The 22077-nt window shown below is 37.8% G+C and overlaps 1 protein-coding gene across 9 annotated transcripts in view; it reads left to right on the top strand.

Moving 5' to 3' along the window:
* Nucleotides 1-22077, top strand: part of LOC109426385 (insulin-like growth factor 2 mRNA-binding protein 1) — a 274999-nt gene that overhangs the window by 220288 nt on the left and 32634 nt on the right. For all 9 annotated transcript variants that reach the window (XM_029875600.2, XM_029875597.2, XM_029875595.2 and 6 more), the window contains one exon: nt 19199-19369. In XM_029875600.2, the coding sequence (XP_029731460.1) occupies nt 19199-19369 (171 nt within the window). The remainder of the gene's footprint in view (nt 1-19198; nt 19370-22077) is intronic.

Below are 22077 nucleotides of genomic sequence, written 5' to 3'. Positions count from 1 at the left end.
TGGCTTAAGGAATTGATAGCCGATTTTTAATAAATCGTATATTTAATCGAAAAAGAGCATTTTCATTAAAGTTTCGTTCACTAAATCCAACTCTAGGATATCATATTGAAGTAATACAGTGATTTCGAACTTCAAATTGTATATAGTATTCCTGCCATGCATGAATGTTTGACAATGTACCTCATTGCGCTACGAAACACATTTATAGAAAAATCGATTTATTTCAATGTTTATGAAATTCAATTTTCAAGAATAACATGTCATTTTAAAGCTAAATAATAGCAGATTACGATATATGTACCATTCGATAGCAGAAACTGATTCAATGTAAAATGCTTGTTTGGCCTTTTTATGAGGTCGGTCAAGCCGATCAATGTTACCCCGCTGATGAATGATACCCCGTTTTACGGTACCTAGAACCAGGGATGGGACCATTCATTTGCAAAGAATTACATTCACTTGCTATTATCTCAGTTCAGAAGCATGCTATCGAAAAACAATGTATGGATGAATTTAACCTTGTAGTTTTATCTGATAGTTTGCAGAATAACATTGGGGTCGCAAACGCATACCAAAGTCGTGAGCGAGCTGTGAAGGCAACTCTCCACGCGGTGAATGTAAATTACATTCATGCCGTCGCGTTTGCTGCCTTCTGCTGACTAAACTATTGATTCTACACTAATATATTCTTCTACAAAGTTTCAGGTGAAACGAAAATGAAAAAGTGTTCCATACATTGATTTTTGCTGCGATGTTTCTGAAGCGAGTTAACAGCAAGTGAATGTAAATGATTGTAAATGAAGGCAAGGATGGGCCTAGAACATCCCAGAATATAGGTTGAATGAATACATATGAATGTAACCGATATCAAAAATCTGCATTTAGAACAATTGTCAATTATTTCGTTTCTCCAAACTTCATGGTGTTCAGGATGTTCTAGGTTGTTAATAATGTCTCGAATACAAATTTTCCCATTTTCCCATAATAAAGGGCTCAATTTGCAACTCATTTGCAAACTTCTCAAACATGTTCAATCCAATGGAATGATGTGTTTAGACTGAGCAAATGACTTGAGTGTTCAATTGTATGCATCTTAGTTGAAGCAAGTGTTTGCATTGTTCAACTTGTGCAGCGCGTAGGCAAACTGAATTGAATTCATCTCCCTTGATAGATGACTTGAATTCAACTCATATGAATCGCTGGTTTAGACGGGGCAAGTGAGATGATTTCGTTTGACTTGCATGAAAAAGTTCAATATGTTCAACTTTCGTTCAAGTCAAGTGAGTTGCTCAAGTGAGATGAAAGATGGTGTTACACGTTCAATTCGCATTCAATTGGGCATTTGCAACTGACTGGAATCAAGTCACTTGCACTGTCTAAACCAGGCATTGGTGTTGGACGATACTACTCACAAGATGCCAGCCTACTACTGCCTGTGGTGATCTCGATTGCGGGGAAATCCACTAGAAACGAATGCTCTACTAATCTACTGTTGTATTTCGCAGTGCAGCAACAATGTAGCGTAGCTGTGGTGGCCTACTGCGACGATGAATAAGTAAACCCAATCGGCGGCGCCACGCTCGTTTGCATTTCCGCATTCTTCGATCCTGATGGAGTTTGCACCAACTCAAACCACCCCTTTCCGCACCTTCCGTTCGTTTCAGTTTTCTTTGCATGTTTGAAAGGGCCGACACCGGGGTCATCGAACTCCAGTCCCCGATCCTCGCGGAAAGTGCGTCAAAGAAAAATGCCATCACGTTGCCGGTTGTTGTTGTTGTTGTTGTTACTGCACTAATGCGACCAACTTGGCGTACCTACATTATATTGCGCGCCCATTCTCTCGCCCCTTCCCTGCTGAATTTGTCGTCCAGTCTCCTTCATTAGCATAAAATAGCCACACACAAACTGGGAGCTGCGCTGCTGCCTGGACGATGCGACGGTAGATGCTTGCGCAGTCGACTGACTGCTCGACTCTGCGCTGAGTGAGGAGCGCAGGGCAGCGCCGTGCGCGCTGGACGTGATCCAGGAAGCCATTTGTTAGCGAAAAGGCTCCCCGCTGGGCTGACTGACCGACCGCGACGACGACGACCGGTGTGGTTCGGTTCGCGCAATACCATGGACCATGGAGAGTGTTTGTTTGTTGTCGCCGCGATGATCGTGCCGCATCTCACCGGTAGATCCTCTATTCGTCGTCCCTCTCGTTGCTGCTGGTCGGCTGCCGGTGTGTCTAATAATAATTACAGAAAACCGGACTGTGGTGGTCCTGTGAATGGTGATGGTGGTGGAATATGGATTGGCTAATTGTAGGTTATGTTTTGCGTGCGGTTGGCAAAACAGGAAACCGCGGAGAAAACGGCACCTTTCTTGGAAGCGATGGGAGGACGGTAACCCGAGCAGGGACGAATGACTGATACATAACTGACAGCATACCAAAGTCAGATATCATACCAAGATTAAAAATCAGATATCCTGGTATTGAAAATCGCTTATTGTGGTCTTGGGTAGGTGTTGAGTCACCGACAAAAAAAACTCAACGAGTTAGGCTGATACAAATTTAATTTTGACTTTTTGTCTCCCCCCCCTTCAAAATTTTTTGGCTGGATTTTGCATTTCGAGGGGGCAGATAAAAAATTATTTATCAAAATATCGGACTTTGGTGAAAATTCTTTAACAAATCCGATGAGTTTTAAATATTTTTCAAATTAAATGCTTTATTATTTTTATCCCCCCCTCGACCCGTCAAAGAGTGGTGGGACAAAAAGTGAAATAAATATTTGTAACCGCCTTATTTTGGTAATGAGGACTGCTGGAAGAGGAAGCTCACAGTTAATAACTGTAAGCTGAGCAGCAGGCTTTGTTTCAGTGGGGACGTTACACCAAAAAAGCAGAAGAAGAAGTTGGGAGTGGTTTCTCTTCTCATAATGTACATATTACCCTGCATTCTCCCTCAACATGGAAACGTGCAACAAGTTCTGCACAAATTTCCCCATATCCATCGTGTAGTCGCGTCGCGATCACCATCCGCATGATTCATCACAGAGCACAATGAAGTGCACGTCTCCCCATCAAATGCTAATTTCCTCCCTTGGGGGGGGGATCGTCCACAAATCGCGTTCCACATTCCGCAGACACTTTGCTTGCACGCACGCACACAGTCCGACAAAAAAAAAGTGCAACATTCTTCCCGCAAAGTCAACGATCGACGAAAAGTGCTGCTGCTGGATGCTGTGCCTTCTCCAGCCTCCAGTATGCATGGATCATTAAACATTTGTGAAGAGGAAATGGAGAACGTATACCGAGAGTCGGCGACGACGGCGATGATGAGTGCAAGAATGAGCATAAATACGTTTTTGCGGTCTTGCGCCGTCGACCGCGTACGTGGGTTTCCTCCGTACGGTGGCAACATTACGTTTGGGGCAAATCCACATCATTGACCGCGCGACGGTGCTGATGCTGAACCGTCGCCGCCAAGCAGCTACAGTGATCCTCCGGTGTTGGACGCGATATTGGTACTAAATGAAAATGGAGACGCATGGTCGGTTATTGAACCATTGCAGGGCTAGTAGCGAAAACTGACGACTGAAGTTTTTTTTTTTATTTTTTTTTTCTAAAAAGTTTACGTGAATGGTGAAACGCAGAAAAGTGATCAAGTAGCGGCTTCTGATGAACGACAATTAATAAAACAAGGACAAGAAATATCAGGTTGGCGATCAAAAAGTCGTGATAAAAAAACGACAAAGCTTTCAGCAAAAGTTTATTTTTTTTTCTGAATTTCTGAAAAAAATCTTGACGAGAAAGTACATGTTTTAAAGTGATTATTAATATGCCTTGCAGATCTATTAACTCTCCAAAGGCCAGTATCACCTCTAGGTGACACCTGTTTTGTTTTGATTGTTAAAAATCGAATTCTTGTTCAAATCTTTTGCAACTGGTTTTAAATGAAAGCTATACTAGTCTATTTTGATTTTTGGCGAAAGTGGTCCAGGTCAATCCGGAGTGGCCACCGGGAATCGACTACAAGCAGAAAAAGGCAATTTTCTATAATCTGTCATTTCAAAGACGAAATAATATTATGATTCAAACTAAACGTCATTTATATTGGCTTCAAATGTGCTTCAATTTTATCTGGTTTAGTTGAAAGTTTTTTACAGTAAGTTCTCAAAAATCCGATTTTATCAGTTTAGGAAAATTTTCGTTAGTTAAATTGACTGAGCAAAATATTGAAACTGATTCAACATATTAACTGCAGGAAGCGATGCAGATTGAATGTAGGAAGTATAGAAAAATTAGAATGTCCACTGCCGCTATGGTTCTGGTACCTGGAACCGATTCCAGAAGCCCCCAAATAGTACTTAACGTGTTTTCAGTCAAACAGCAGTGATTATTCTCAATTGTTAAGTGCAAAAAAAGCCAAAACAATTTTATTTCGTTGCTAATTAGCTGGCACAGTGCAAGAACCCTCCATGGACCAGCATGGACAGTAACATGGCCAATATGATACCCTCCGGAAGATCCGGAACATCCGTAAAATTAGTGAATTCATAAAAAAATATGCTAGAGCGTTGCGTTTTTTTTTTTCTAAACTAATTTGTTCCAATAACCTAAAGATGAAATCATGTTTGCGACTGGTTTGTAAACCAGTGTTGCTATTTAATTGGCCTTCGGGATACCGAAACATCCGTAAAACTGTGCCAACTCATGAAAATTGTGCTACAGCGTCGCAGTTTTTTCCAAACTCATTTGTTCCAGCAATCTATGAATGAAACCACTATTGCGATTAGTTTGTAACTCAGAGTGGCCACTGGATGGGCCTTTGGGGTATCCGAAAACATCCGAAAAAGTGGACGATTCATGAAAATTGTACTAGATCGTCGCAATTTTTTTATCGAACTCATTTGTTTCAGCAATTTAAGGTTAAAATCAACATTCGAAACATTCGTAAAAGTGGTGTATCGCGATTTTTGCAGGTTTTAAAGACATTTTTCAATCCCCTCCCCCCTCCTTAACGCATTTTTGTACGAAATTCCTAAGGATGAAATCATTCTTGTGATTGCTTTGTTAGTCAGAGTAACCATTGCCACAGTGGATTTTTTTCTAAGAAAATGTCGTAAAATTGAATATCTCTGGACGCCGCTGGAATATCGTCGATCTTTTTTCGTTAAAATGAAGTTTTTTTCATGGGCAATTTGATGGTAGGGTATTCGTTCACAGCACGCGATTATTTCTTGCAGTTTTGGTCAAATAAAGGTGATTTTACCCTATTTTTAGTGCAATGTAGATATTCATACGTCTATAACTTGGGATTCCGTTGAGATAAATTTAATCTTTTTTCGTTAAAATGAAGGTATTTTCAAGGGCAGTTCGTTAATAGGATATTCGTTTACAGCCCGCTATTATTTCTTGCAGTTTTGGTCAAATAAAGGTAGTTTTACCCTATTTTTAGTGGAAAGTAGATATTCATACGTCTATAACTCTGAATTCCGTTGAGATAAATTCAATCTTTTTTCGTTAAACTGAAGGTACTTTCATGGGCAGTTCGTTGATTGGATATTCGTTTACAGCCCGCTATTATTTCTTGTAGTTTTGGTCAAATAAAGGTAGTTTTACCCTATTTTCAGTGGAAAGTAGATTTTCATATGGCTATAACTCTTGATTCCGTTGAGATAAATTCAATCTTTTTTCGTTAAAATAAAGGTATATCTAGGGGCAGTCTGTTGGTAGGATATTCTTTCACAGCACGCCATGATTTCTTGCAGTTTTGGTCAAATAAAGGTAGTTTTACCCTATTTTTAGTGGAAAGTAGATATCCATATGTCTATAACTCTGGATTTCGTTGAGATAAATTCAATGTTTTTTTTTTCGTTAAAATGAAGGTATATTCATGGACAGTTTGTTGATAAGATATTCGTTCACAGCCCGCGATGCAGTTTTGGTCAAATAAAGGTAATTTTACCCTATTTTTTAGTGCAATACGATGTTTATACGTCTAAAACTCTGGATATTATTTAGATAAATTAGAGAAATTTGCATGGGTAGTTTTCATTGGGTAATTTCGCTTAAAACTAGTTCTTTCACTATGTTTTGCAATATTGTTACACTTAAATTTATTAACTCATATAACCATGTTAGGATAAAATTGACCGAACTAAATTGAAGATAATTTCGTGAAAAATAGAATGTACAAACGCGTGCTATTCCATAAAAAATAGATAACAATAATAAGCAATTTCGATAAAATCTTGAGTTATGGACATATGAAAATTTACTTTCCACTTAACATTAAGGTTAATTGACCTTTATATGACTAAAACTGCAAGAAATAATTGCGGGCTGTGAACGAACTTCCAACCAAGTAACTTCTCGTGAAAATACCTTCATTTTAACAAAAAAAAAAAAAGATTGATTATATCTCACCGGAATCCAGAGTTATAGACGTATGAATATCAACACTGCACAATAATAGGATAACACTACCTCTGTTTGACCAAAACTGCAAGAAACAAACTGCTCCTGGAATTACCTTTATTTTTACAAAAAAAGTCTAAATTTATCTCAACGGAATCCAGAGTTATAGACGTATGAATATCTACTTTCCACTAAAAATAGGGTAAAACTACCTTTATTTGACCAAAACTGCAAGAAATAATCGCGTGTTGTGAACGAGTATCCTATTAACGAACTGCTCATGAAAGTACCGTTATTTTAACGAAAAAAGATTGAATTTATCTCAACGGAATCTAGAGTTATAGCCATATGAAAATCTACTTTCCACTGAAAATAGGGTTAAATTACCTTTATTTGACCAAAACTGCAAGAAATAATAGCGGGCTGTAAACGAATATCCAATCAACGAACTGCTCATGAAAGTACCGTTATTTTAAAGAAAAAAGATTGAATTTATCTCAACGGAATTCAGAGTTATAGACGTATGAATATCTACTTTCCACTAAAAATAGGGTAAAACTACCTTTATTTGACCATAACTGCAAGAAGTAATAGCGGACTGTAAACGAATATTCTACCAACAGACTGCCCTTGAAAATACCTTCATTTTAACAAAAAAAGATTAAATATATCTCAACGGAATCCCAAGTTATAGACGTATGAATATCTACATTGCACTAAAAATAGGGTAAAATCACCTTTATTTGACCAAAACTGCAAGAAATAATCGCGTGCTGTGAACGAATACCCTACCATCAAATTGCCCATGAAAAAAAACTTCATTTTAACGAAAAAAGATCGACGATATTCCAGCGGCGTCCAGAGATATTCAATTTTACGACATTTTCTTAGAAAAAAATCCACTGTGGCATTGCAATATTGGATGAACCCTTGGGGTATCGGAAACATTCGTAGAAGTGGTCAATTTATGAAAATTGTGATAGAACGTCACGACTTTTTCCAAATATACAGTCATAGCACAATCATGGGTCAATTCAATTTGAATTGCATGGTGAACTGACTGACTAATAATTGTGACAGAGTGACCCATAATTGTGCAATGGCTGTACCTATTTGTTTAAATAACACTAGTTTACAGCATTTTTGAACTCGGTAAGCTGATGATCATTTTTGGTGTAGAATCATGCCCTGAGTTCGAAAACGTGAAGGAAAAAAATTACGGTAGAGCGGAAATTTTTTCGATTTTCCATACAATGTTGATGATTTGAAATCGATTTTTGTTCTGTTTTTAAGCAAACTCGCTCACTTCACACATCTCATTCTCCGTAATGAATGTTCCGATTGAGCTGAATTTTTTACTGTAACTCGCCTACATATGACATTTCGAGAAAGAATTCTTAAATTGTTTTTTTCTCATTGAAAAAAAAAATACATTTCTCCATTTATTTTTGGAAATTTTGCTAAAATTTCAGGAGCTCGTCCCTAAAACTCGTCAATATCTTAAATTACATAAATCTTACGCAAAACCTGCATTCAGATGGCCGAATGGTATTATATTCAGCTTTTAATTTATTGAAAAAGATTTAAAATTGGTTGAACAAAACGCAAGATATATGAATTTTAATAAATTCCATATTTTAAAAAGTTGTAAAACTCGATATTGAGCTAAAACTCAAAAACTGTTCTACTTAAAATTATTTGGAGCACGGTTCCGAAATCAGCGCTTAATTGTGCTCCAAAAATTTTGGTCGTTGACAGAAGTTCACGACTTTCGTTTTATTTTGTAAACTCGTGTATTTAAGAATAAAATCACTATTATTGTGAGAATCAGAGTGACCACTGAATGGACCTTGGGGTTATCCGGAACATCCGTAAAAATAGTCCATTTATGAAAATTGTGCTGGAGCGCCACGATGTTTTCCAAACTCATTTGTTTTAGTGATCTATGGAAAGAATCAATGTTCCGTCTGATTTATTAGTGATCACTGTGGCTTATATATCAGTAGGTGAGGCGCGGCCTTGTTAAATTACGTGGGTAGGACAAATGTATGGAATCATAGAAATGTTTGTATAGCAATTCTATAACATTTTAAATATGTTAAACTTTAGTGTAAGTGTCGTGGTATATTCGGAGAAATTTAAGCTGAAATAATCATACTGAATCCCATTTAAGAATTCCGAAGAAATGCACAGAAAGGATTTCTATTGAAAGATCTGAGAAGCTCATAATACTTGAAGGGAAAAATAAGAGGCCTAAGATAAAATTTCTGGTGGAATCCTTGGAGAAATTTTCTTGCAATATCTCAACACTTACTGTTACAATTTATAACGCATCTCCTAGAAAAATCTTCGATTCCTTGTAGCTTATAGCTTACTTTGGTGTCCTAAGAATAGTCTTTGTGGAAGCCACGAAGAAATTGCGATCTACCTGTGGCAATTTTTTGAGAAATATCTGGAGTAACTATTGGAGGAAGCGTTCAAAAATGTTCAATTTAAAAAAAAATCCTCCGTTCACAGAATCTCTGAAACTCTTTTATAATAACTTTTTGGTTAAACACAGTATTTCTCATTGAATCTAAACCAAATTTCGTGTCTACTTCTTGGTTTCTTTATAAACAGTATTCCCAAGTTTTTGAAGTTATTCCAATTCCAAGAACCACTAAAGAAATCCAGGCAGGAAATACCATAAGAAAAAATGATGAAACCGTGTAAGGATTTGTTCAAGAAAGCCAAAAGAATCTTCTAAATTCTTATATAATACCTATTCCTACATGAATTCCATGTCTTCATGTGCTTCACTGAGGAGTTCACTGCGGTATTCGTAGACATATATTTAATGGAATTTCTATGCAAAATTTCACATTTAATAACGAAAAGCTAAAAAAAATATGAAGTTTAAGTAACGGCGCAGCCAAATTTTTTTCTTCAGAAGGTTGTTCGATACAAGTTATGGATTGTAGAGGAGAATATTTCATTGTATTGATATTTTTTTGTTTTTCCTTGAAAAATCATGAGTCTGTCCACCCAGCATATTTTGTGGGTAGGACATGTCCTACCTGTCCTACCCACTTCTCGCGCCACTGAGCGGAACATTCATAAACATTTGAAAAACGATTAAAAGTACATTTGAATTCTACTTGGTGGATTGTTCGACTCGTAAACCAGTAACCACTGTACTTGTTTGGTCCTCAGAAGATTCCGAATATCCGTAAACATCGGTAATTCAATAAAAAATAACTAGAACGTCCCGATTCTTTTCAATTGATTTGTTTTAACATTTCAAGGATGAAATCAATGTTTCTCAAGTAAAAAAAATAAACACAATTTCAATAATTTGATCACTTTTGTGGATGCTTTGGATCCCTTAATGTGGCTACTTATAACTATTTATGAGTCACAAAAATAATTGCATCAATAAATTGTAAAAAAGAATAACTTTGGTACAGTTCGCGAGAATCACGAATCAAACATTTTTGCGACTCATCAATAGTTATGAGTAGCAACAGTATGGGATCCAGAGCATCCGCAAAAGTGAAAAAAAAATATTGAAATTATGTTATAGTGCCGCTTTTTTTAGAAACCTATTTGTTTTGATAATCTAAGCATGACAATCTTACGACTCAGACGGACTCGCCACTGACTGAACCTTCGATTTTTCCGCAACTTTACAGAGGTGGTAAAATCTTAAAACCTGTAGATACCAAGGCACTGCAGAAGAAGAGGATCCAAGGCACTGCAATTTCTTCCAGACTAAATAGTATTCGTGATCTATGGACAGCAGTTATACTAGAGCGCATTTGATCATAATGTTTGCTTAGTGAGTTGAGCATTGGTTAGAGGGGGCAACTTATGCTTTGGTATTACTAGGGAACATTCATAAACTATGTTACGCTCTGAGGAGGAAGGAGGTGTCCAGTAAAGTGTGACGACCCCACACTGTTTCCAAAGGCCCAATTTCGTGATCGAAATAGTTTTGGGCATGAAAAATTAATTTTAGAGGTTTGGTGTCTTCGAAGAAGTTGTTTGGTATATCAGAGCCCTTCTTTTGGAAATATCACTAATGTGATTAATCCACCTAAAAGTGAGATAGAAATTCGATTTTTTTCATAAGTGAAGATAGCGTGTTTATGTCTTCAGCAAAGTTGTAGAAAATGTCATTATGAGAAAACTTGCCGAACAAATTTTTGCTCTATCTGGTCAATTTCTAGAGATATGGGCCATTATTTGTGAATGGCCCCTTAAAATCAGTTTTTTTGTTGTAACTTTTTCCAGACATTTTTGGGAATTTTCAAATGTTCTACAAAGTTGTTTAGTATGACAAAATACGTATTTCTTCTCAAGACGGCAACATTGTATCTATTATAGTTTTTGAGATATTTACCAATTTATTTTGAAAAGTAGCCTTTTTTACGGTTTTGTGACATTTACAGAGGCAAAATGGGGCAAGATTTTTCAATTGAATATGAAAGAAGTTTATAATAGGTGTAAATTTTGTTTTTAACTCAGGCTGGACACTTGCTTCCTTGACAGTAAAATTGAGCTATGAAATATTTTAGTTCGTAACTGAAATTTTCAAAAAACTCAAAAAGTATTGAAGATAGAACTTTATTGTCTTTAAAGAAAACATGCATTTTATCATATATAATAAGTTTGTAGAACATTTGAAAATTCCTAAAAATGTCTGAAAAAAGTTACAATGAAAAAACTGATATTTAGGGGTCGTTAACAGAAAATGACCCATATCTTTCAAAACGGAGCAGATAGGACAAAAGTTTGTTGCGAGAAGTTGTTTGATAGACAAGAATCCTTCTTTTGAAAGTATTACTTTTGTGGTCAATTCACCTAGTAGTGAGATGAAAATTCAGTGTTTACCATATGTGAATATAGTATACTGATGTCTTCAGGAAAGTTGTAGGAAATATCATTATAAGAAAACTTGCCGAACAAACTTTTGTTCTATATGCTCCATTTTGAAAGATATGGGTCATTTCCTGAAAACGACCGCTAAATATCAGTTTTTTCATTGTAACTTTTTTCAGACATTCTTAGGAATTTTTAAATGTTTAAAATGTTTAAAAGAGCCAAAATTTCTGGAACAAATTTCCAGTACATAACGCTTTGTGATGAAAAATTGTTTCGGCTGCGCCGCTATTTTAAATCTACGGATCAAATTCAGTGTATATATTTACAAAATGTGAGTGTCAAATAATAAAAGGTATTATTGAACATCGAAAACCCCTCCCAGAACAAATTTCTGGCTACGCCACTGTTGAGAATAGATTATTTTTGCGTGACGTGGCCATTTACGACTATAGAAAGGTCACTGGATGGCTCACCGGAATATCCGTGAAAGCGATCAGTGCGAAAAAAATGTACACTATGGCGAGTACATAATTGATCAGATAGTCGTTGTTGAATTACTGGCAAACCCATGGAAATAATCCGTAACTTTTTGTGCATTTCATGAAAAAAGGAACATCTTTCACGTGACAAAGGCTTTGACAGTTTTCATCATTATTTTTAATCTTATTCAATGATCAATCTCCCAACATTTTGAAACCAAGTTCGTGGCTTTGTGGTCGTGTGGCTAGTGTCAGCAAGCCTGGGGATCGCGGTTTCGTTTCCCGCCAAACCGTAGGAAAAGTTTTCGGCTGTGCCACTGGGCACTGCATGCTAGTTCGTTGTTTTTTTTTTGTCCAAGTACGTTACTGTTATGACGATGTAACTAACCGGATACAAATTTAACTAGTCGAAGTCTAAGAATTTAAACAATAAAGTTTAAAATACAGTCATAGCAAAATCATGGGTCACCCACAATTATGAGTCAATTCCATTTGAATAGCATGGCGAACCGACTGCTACTCCGTGATTTGCCTGAGCTAGCGAAATTGCACTGAGAACCAATGGACTTGGGGTTGGGATTTACCACCACCCTCAATGTACACGTTTGACAAACGAAGTTCGTTCACTTGAAAATCCTTAGATTTTGCAAGGATATTGTTCAACCGACTGGCTTCACTCCAACTGGAAACATGTGTACAAAGGTTTTTCCAGCCGGATCGTTCAGCAGACCGAAGAGCTTTCTGGTAGGCCTTGCGAGCCGACCTGAAAGCAGCTGAACGTCGTCTGTTCCAACTCTTTCGACATTGTTTCCTGAGTTTCGCCAGATCAGAGTTCCACCAAGGGGTTCCTCTTGTGGTCTTCACAGACCGCAGAGGGCAAGCTTCTTCAAAAGCTTCCATGATGAAGGCCGTTGTAGTATCAACGGCATCATCTAAATCACTTGGAGTGTCAATGGATGGTGAGTATCTATGAAATTTATCTGCAATTAAATCGGTAAGGAGATCTCAGTCGGTTGTCCAGGGATTCCTGAAACGCAAAGTTTGCGAAGTAACATTCACATGTTAAAAAAAGATGTAGCGATGATGAGATAAAGATTCTTCATCTAACACATGCCAATCGGCCAGCTCGTGACTAACTCTGCTAGAGCAAAGCGTTATGTCTAATACTTCCTCTCTGGCAGATACCATGAAGATTGGGTGGTTGCCTATGTTGAGTAATCCAAGATCCGTACTACTTAAGTACTCCATCTTACTGGAGCCTCTCAATTTAATGTCTGAGCTGCCCCAGATGGTATAGTGATCATTAGCATCACTGGCAGCAATTAACGGAAGGCTTTTTTTAGTGCAGTATGCGATGACTTGTTTGAATGCACCCGTAGGGGATGGTTCATCATGCGATAAATAAACAGAACAATAGACGTATTTCCTGTTGAGGTTTCCACTAGAAACAAAAATTGTGTAGCAACGATTGCGTTGTTGACAAGCACGCAGGCTTGAGGCATGATACGCGCATAATACCAGATATTAAATATAATATACCACAAAATATCGGAATTTTGAATGGCGCTTACGTCACTTTGCAGAATTACGGCAGACTTGGGCTGCAACATTTTTCATAAGTCTGCACAGATTAATCGTTGCTGTTCTTTTTTGCTGAAGATTGATCTGAGCTATCGTAACCATAGCTACTACCTAAACTACGCAAGATTGAACACTTTACAATCACAGCACAATAAAGAACAGCAATAATAAAGCCAGATCGGTATCCATTGGAAAACGTCACAGGCAGGGATACACATAATACACTGTGTAAGCCATATATAGTGAAGCAATATCACTGTTTGTTCACCAATCTTATATACATTACTTTCATATTTCATTTTTGGAGCCAAATTTTCTCAGAACCATTAATGAATCACTAAAACTTAAGTTCTTTCTTAACTTAGTCTCGAAAACAACGCAAACAAATTATTGTGTTATCATATTATAGTCACCGTTCACCAAATCTTGCATCCTATTCGTTCCTTCTGGTTCATACGCAAGCAATGTTATTGACGTCATTCCATCGAAGCTGTTGACGTCACTTTTCTAAAGCGCTGCCAAACGAATCTTATGAGCTAAGGTTTTGGGTCATAGTTTAAAAAAACGTCCTCCGTTGCACTGTTTACCGACTCCTTGTGTGAAGAATTAGCCTAAGTTAGAAATAAACGAATAAAAAGAAATAACAAAATGTTTAGCGACTCGAAGGTACTGCTCGAAAATCGTAATGCAAAGCTTAAAAATATCAAAACTAGTGGTATACGAACTTTATCCTATTCTGTTCAAGTTGGGACCAAATTGGGCATTGGGTGGATTGTCGCGACAAATTCAGGTTGCGACATTGTCATTATTGTTGCGTGATGGTAGAAATTTGATTCAGTGTCTGGCAGTTCTATTGCTAGCTTAAAACGGTAATAAAGTCCCATTATTGGAAAGTTTTGTTTACTATCGAATTTTGGTTTTATGGATAGTTTCACTGCCGTTCTACGCATAATTGTCCCATGTTATATGGGATTCCCATATAACATGGGATAATTGGGCGTAAAACGCCAGTTCTGGAATGCTATAAAACCTTTCATCAATGGTTCTAATGAAAGTAGTCAAAAAATTGTAAGATTTAACTATTGCTGTAATAAAACCGCAATAAAAATCAAATAAAACCAACCAGCAATGAAATTGTTAGTTGGAAAATTCAGTTTTTTTGTTGCCCTGTGTTCGGTAGACACAATAAGCTGTATTATTGTGTTACACTACAATATATTGTATTTTTATTGATATTTTTTTATTTGGATACCCTCAACCAAAAACAGTTACCGATCGCCTTTGCACTCCGCCGAATCCATCTGATTGGTATTCCGCATTCATTTCCCATTTCGACTGGACCCAATATCGTTCAGCACGCCGACCACGACGGTGACGGGCACCACCATCGTCATCGTCCTCTTCGTCTGAAGCATCAACTACAATATTAAAAACCTCAATGTGCATCCGGGAATTAACCCAACGTCGCCGCCGCCGCCGCCGACATGCCAAACGGAGCCAGCCGTCGCGCGGACGCGCATATGTTTTGACGTTGACGCACCGAAAAAGAGTGACTTAACTTTTATAACCTTACATTCTGGGAAGCGCGCACTATTTTCTCTCCCGTTCACTCCTCATCATCGGGAGAAGTTCGACTCGTACTCCCGTTCCCGTTTGCATACTAATCGCGATGTCCCGCGTGTTTACCGCCGCACAGTGGGATCATTCTGAAAAAAGACGATCAAAACCTCTAAGAGCCGTTAGATGACATTTTAGCATATAGGTGTCTTTGGAAGATGTGTTCAGAAATATCGTCTCGATTTTTATGCATATTCACTGTATGGTAAAACTGTAGGGTGAACCCGAGCAAAAAAATATTTTTTCAAAATAATTTTTTAGGGGGTAGATGTTTTAAGCAAAGTTGTAGAACAAGTAATTTCAAGTATCTTTGCTGAAGACACCATATAGTTTGGAGTTCATTTTTTGGGAGAAAATATGAAAGTTTAAAAAACAACCTTAAAATCAGTTTTTTGAACTTTTCCATAATTATATCGTACAATTTCAACGTGATATGTTCTACAAGTTTGTAGATACTACTAGAATACACTATCTTGCCGAAGACACCAACTCTGTAAAATTGAAAATTTCTCCAGTAAACCATTTTTTTTGAAAATTTTTCACTATTTTCACTATTGAATATTTTTTGAATAGGCACTTTTTGGCAGCCGTGCTATCAAAATTTCAATGCTTTATCATGTCCAGAATAGACCAAAAGTGACTTAACAATCGGGTCTGATAAGGCACTTTGATTTCTGATGCTATTTTAATAGTCATTTTTCAAAGAAAATATTCACAAATTTCATACAAATTAATTAATACAAACTGAAAACTCACGAAAACTTTTCGACATTAATATTTGTTAATCCAAATAGTACTTTTGTTGAAATAGTCTACATTTCTAACACTGTGGTTGACTTTGCATTGAATATACGACAACAAATATCGCTTTTTAAATTTTTAGATGAGTTGTTAATGCCAATTAAAAACTGTGTTTTTTATCTATTTTTTATTGTAATTCTCAATGCATTTGTTTATGTTAAAATACATACATTAATCAATCAACTAAAACAATGATAACTTTTTTTTTCATTTGCTATGTTAACATTATAACTTCGGTTAAACACTAAAAAGGCGAAAATATAATGAATGCCTCTACAAGTTTTGTGTTGAAAATAAAAAAAATAAAATAAAACTAGTGAAACATTGTTACATCACATTGAAATAGCCAGCATCTGTTAGAGATATTCTAGGTTGTAAATCTAACGTCATGATGAAAATTCTTCACAGATATTTTATTGAAATTGATTATGCTGTTTGATACTCTTTAAAATTTATTTTTTACAGTTTTCAAGAACTGCGTCCGTTAGGTCGATTCCTGTCCATGATTTTCAAAATTTTTTCGTCGTAGACATATTGCCTTGGTTCATCCCTTGACAAATCTGCATCAAGATCACGGCTCGATTATGGATACTCTTCCGGAGGAGCCTTTAGTTTTAAGTTTATATTATAACGATTTTTTGAAAAGATGAAAAGGTTTTGTGCCTTTTTGAGAAACATTTCGTAGATGAGGAAATCACTCAAAGAGCCTTTTCCCTCTTTCAAAATTTTTAGTTCAAAATAAATGACACTAACATTTGAAATAGTCTACATTTATTTAACTTATTTTTTTATTCAGAATTACTACTTGGATGAGCTAAAAATAATATCGAAAGGTTGTATGAGATTTGTGAATATTTTCTTTGAAAATTACTATTCAAATAGCTTCAGATATCAAAGTGCCTTATCAGACCCGATTGTCAATTTTGGTCTATTCTGCACATAATGAACCATAGAAATTTTGACAGCACGGCTGCCAAAAAGTGCCTACTCAAAAAATATTCAATAGTGAGTTTTGACCTCATCTAAAAAATTAAAAAGCGATATTTTTTGGCGGGTATTCAATGTAAAGTCAACCACAGTGTTAGAAATGTTGACTATTTCAACGAGAATACTATTTTGATTAACAAATATGAATGTCGAAAAGTTTTCGTGAGTTTTTAGTTTGTATTAAATGATTTGTATGAAATTTGTGAATATTTTCTTTGAAAAATGACTATTAAAAAAGCATCAGAAATCAAAGTGCCTTATCAGACCCGATTGTTAAGTCACTTTTGGTCTATTCTGGACATGATAAAGCATTGAAATTTTGATAGCACGGCTGCCAAAAAGTGCCTATTCAAAAAATATTCAATAATGAAAATAGTGAAAAATTTTCGAAAAAAATGGTTTACTGGAGCAATTTTCAACTTTACAGAGTTGGTGTCTTCAGCAAGATAGTGTATTCCAGTAGTACCTACAAACTTGTAGAACATATCACGTTGAAATTGTACGATATAATTATGGAAAAGTTCAAAAAACTGATTTTGAGGTTGTTTTTTAAACTTTCACATTTTCTCCCTAAAAATGAAGTCCAAGCTATATGGTGTCTTCAGCAAAGTTACTTGAAATTACTTGTTCTACAACTTTGCTGAAGACATCTACCCCCTAAAAAAATATTTTGAAAAAATATTTTTTTGCTCGGGTTCACCCTACAGTTTCACCATACAGTGAATATGCATAAAAATAGAGAAGATTTTTCTGAACATCTCTTCCAAAGACACCTATGTGCTAAAATGTCATCTAACGGCTCTTAGAGGTTTTGATCGTCTTTTTTCAGAATGATCCCACTGTGCGCCGCCGTCCGAGGAATGTTTACGACCGTCGCGTCACTCCGCGCTCCGTACCACCAAGTGCCGGTTGTCATCTAATTTAAGAATTTCATTCATAACTACATTTCCATGTAAATTAGTTTGCGATGCATAATTTTTCGCCATTGCGCTGCTCCGCTCGAATGGAAGACGGCTGAGCCGACGAGTGTCGTTCAGCGTTCTAGTACTCACATCGTGCGGTACTGAGACGTGTCGAGGATGTCATGGGAAATGGGGATTAATCCTCACGGTGTACAAAATTCAGAAGGTGATACCTTCCGGATATCTGACAGTTTTTTGATGACGTAATTCAAATCGTGCATAGGCGTTAACCAGGGATAGGGTGCGACTCAAAACTCTTTGCGTGCCACACACTCTGCTACGAGACAGCACAACAAACTAGAAGGAGACGAGTACGCGCAATCGGTTGTGTGTTGCTCGCTTACTTTGCCGCGCGCTGGAGCTCTCACGCTCTGTCGTATGCACTCTCTCGGTGCTTGTCTCCGTGCTTGGCACTTGGCTTGATACTATGCACGATTGGAAAAAAATTCGAATCAAACGACCCATCACTTGTCAACCCTTGACAAGCTTAACAACTTTGCCGAAAACACAAACTCTTCAATTAATTTATTAATTGATTTTTTCTGTTTGGAGACAAGCGCAGTCCCAAGCACCGTGCATTACTCCCTGCGCCGTAGAGCTAGTGCTGCGATTGTCTCTCGCACAATTACGAAAGCTCTCACTCATACGTCTCTTGTCTCTCGGCAAAACGGGAGACGAGCACTTGCGATTGTGTGAAGCACACGCTTTTTTCGCACCGCACGGTGCATGCCGCCAATCCCTGGCGTTAACACAATGATCTAGTACTCCACACCAATTCGATCAACGTAAAACTATAAGAACGACGTCACATATTTACATTCAAAATAGATGTTTACAGAGGTTACTAGCCTGCCTTGTGATCTTTATGCCGTGGTCCTCAAAATAATATAACAAAATAACACAATTTGATATAATTTTGTTTTTCCCACTTGATAAGGGAAACTGATGCGTTCAATTTATGACGAACCAAACTGGCAACCTTGCTCCCACTTATGCGCTTACCGCACAACAACCGCGCGGAGGCGATGCAACGCCAAATGACTTCACTGACTTGATTGCTTGTTCCGGTGCTGGTTGCAATATGCGCATACACCACACATTATGTGCAGCATATGCATTCGAAACTAACAACGTCTAAACAAAATGAACAAACAAGAGAATTCAGGTTAACCGGCAATGAGTAATTCCGGCCGTCGTCGCCGCCGCCGTTGCGCCGGCCGGTTGCCATTGCCCATTCATGGTGTTGTGCAGTTGCAGTTGCAGCCGAACTTGTCTCACAAAAACAGGAAACCGCGACTAGTGACGTTTAAGTAGAGAGATAGTCTCTGGTACACATTCCATGCACCTCACTCACGCTGCTGTTTCTGTCTGTCTGTCTGTCTGTGATTCACCGAACCTCTCCAGATACGGGCGTCGAGTATCATTATTCGCCACGAAAATTGCACCAACTTTGCACAATAGTGTGACTAACGTCTGTACTCTCTCTCTCACTATCTTTCGCAGCAATATTGCCAAAGTCATCATCAGTGGAATACCGCAGCACGCCAAATTCGATGACATCGAGCCACTGCTAAAACGCTACGGCAAGGTCGAACACTGCGACGCCGTCACCAGCAAGGACCCGACCACGCAAACCGTCCATATCACGTTCGAGAGCCACGAACAAGCACAGAGGTGAGTGGGCGGATGGGATGGGAACGCATGGTACTTTATTGGGATCAAGGAGGGGAGAATGCGCTCTACGCGAATGTGGGTGGTGTGCTGTAAGATCGAAGGAGGCGCGTGGTTAGTTACTCGAAATCAAGGTGTGGATTAAGGTGGCCCACACTTATATAAAAAACAAAAATTTCGAAAAATGCCAAGTCTTACCTCCTAAATCAGTTGTTTTGGACTCCCAGAAACTACGTTCAAAATTTGAGCAAAATCAATTAAGCCTAAGGGGGCGCTCAAAACGCATGAAGTTTGTATGGGAAAACTTGGACAAATTTTAAGTTTTCGAATTTTGCCGCTAGGTGGCGCTGTAAGCGTTCAATAATCAAACCCTTTGGTATTATTGTAGGTGACTATATGCCAAACAACTTTGTCGAAGACCGCAACATGATCCAACGTCTGTGAAAAAAGTTATACCCTAGGTAAAGAGAGGATAAACTTTATTGTTGTTTTTCCAATACATGTAAAGGAATAATATCAATAATGAAATCTAAATACTTTGCCTCACTTTGCCTAGGGTATAACTTTTTTCACAGCCGTCGGATTACTTCACGGTCTTCGACAAAGTTCTTTGGCATATAGTCACCTACAATAATACAAAGGGGTTTACTAGTAAAACTAGTATTATGGTACCTAATCAAAATGATGCAGCTCTACTCAAGTCAAGTTTTTTACGTGTTATTTATTATTATTATTATGTCATCGGAGAATTGTTTTGCGAGATGGTTTGGCAGATCAACATTACAACATTTATTCTCTCAGAAATCAAACTTAATCTTTGGAAAAATTGAAGGAACGGTTCTGAAGGACATTCAGGGTTTCGTTCTTGAGAGAACGGAGAACTACCCCTCTTTTCAGACGAACGACAGTTCAGTCATTCTTTCCAAAGAACTAGTTCTTTTGAACCGTTCGCGAACGGTTCGCCCATCTCTATTCAAGATAGTATAGAGTAATGCGGGGCAAAAGTTCGCACCTAACAGACTTCACAAAATAACTATAACTAATAAACGAAAAGAAAACAATATAATTTTTCTTCGTTAAACGGGTCCCTATAATGTTTCCTTCAAAACGTAGTACTAGATTTTTTCGCGTTACTTTTGTAGTTTAAGTAATACAATTTTTAATACAAGTACTCCAATGCGAACTTTTGCCCCATAGTGGGGGCAAAAGTTCGCATTATGCGGGGCAAAAGTTCGCCCTTGTATAGGGTAGTTTCTTGGTGTGATGCTCATCTATTCCATGTTAATTCATGATCGTCTTTTCAGTCTAGCCATGAAATCTGTTTCCTTCTGTTTTTTTTTTACTTAATTATTTATTTAAGGCTCATGCGCCAACAGGCATAACGGAGCCGAATCCAGTTAAAACTATTTACAATTTCATGTTTTTGTCTTATAAACTATGTTAGTTTTGGGAAACCGAAAAACTCTCGGTTTGGTCGAGGTTAGGGGGAACAAAAATATTTGAGGAAAGGATAGGGTGATGGGACTTTTCATTGACACGTGACAGCTTGGTGTGGCGTATGGCTGCTGGTCAAGCGTAGAGTGGACATACAACCTGGAACGATACATACAGACGATTTTCGAAGGGACACGAGGTGGACAAGTGGAGCAACAAGACTGGGATATCAAATAAAGACACGAGGTGGACAAGTGGAACAACAAGACGGGGATATCAGACGAAGACTTCAGCTTGCTTCAAGAAGTCGTACACAAGCTTCATATACTCAAGATCAAGTTTACCCAACACATCTCTAATGTCTTCCTTTTCTGGTTTCCTTCGGGCCCTGAGGGATGCACATAAATCGGATCTGGCAATACCGTATTCGGGACATTCCCACACAACATGGTTGATATCTTGATAGCCTGCACCACAGCTACAACGATTGCTATCTGTGAGCCCTATTCGATAGAAATGCGAACCCAGAGAGTAGTGATTGGACATAAGTCGACACATTATCTTGATAAAATCTCGACCCATATCCAACCCCTTGAACCACGCCGTCTTCGATACCTGTGGGAGAATTGAGTGTAACCACCTGCCCAACTCTCCTGCATCCCATTTTTGTTGCCAACTAACCAAGGCATGCTGACGAGCAATCGAAAAAAAATCATTGAAAGCGATATGACGGTCATAAATATCGCCTTCCATAGCGCCCACTTTGGCGAGTGAGTCCGCTTTCTCATTGCCCGGAATCGAGCAATGTGAAGGGAACCAAACCAAAGTGATGTTATATGCTTGATGCGATAAAGCACTCAGAATTGATCGAATTTCGCTCAGGAAATACGGGGAGTGCTTCACCGGCCTCATTGAGCGAATAGCCTCAATTGAGCTGAGACTATCCGTAAAAATGAAATATTGATCAGAGGGAAGAGAGGCAATTCGCTCTAATGCGTAGTGTAATGTTTCCTTCTGTTCTTAGCATTACGGCCCAACTGGAATACGACCTGGTGTTCAGCTTGTGTATAGAATGTGTTTTATGAAGACTTCCACAACTATTAACTAAGAGCTGTCCTTTCCAGTGTTACTGAAGTTGTCAAAATACATTGTGGGGTAATCATAGAGATACATGTTGCACAAAATACATGAAAAAAAAACAAATATGCAGCAAAACTGTTGAACGGGACCGTAATCGAATCTTATCCCCGTCAGTATGGTGATGAGTTATAGCTGTC

This window comes from Aedes albopictus, chromosome 3, assembly GCF_035046485.1.
Source record: "Aedes albopictus strain Foshan chromosome 3, AalbF5, whole genome shotgun sequence".
Lineage (NCBI taxonomy): Eukaryota > Metazoa > Arthropoda > Insecta > Diptera > Culicidae > Aedes > Aedes albopictus.
The sequence above is the reverse complement of the archived record's forward strand: the minus strand, read 5'-3'. Positions and strand labels throughout refer to the sequence as shown.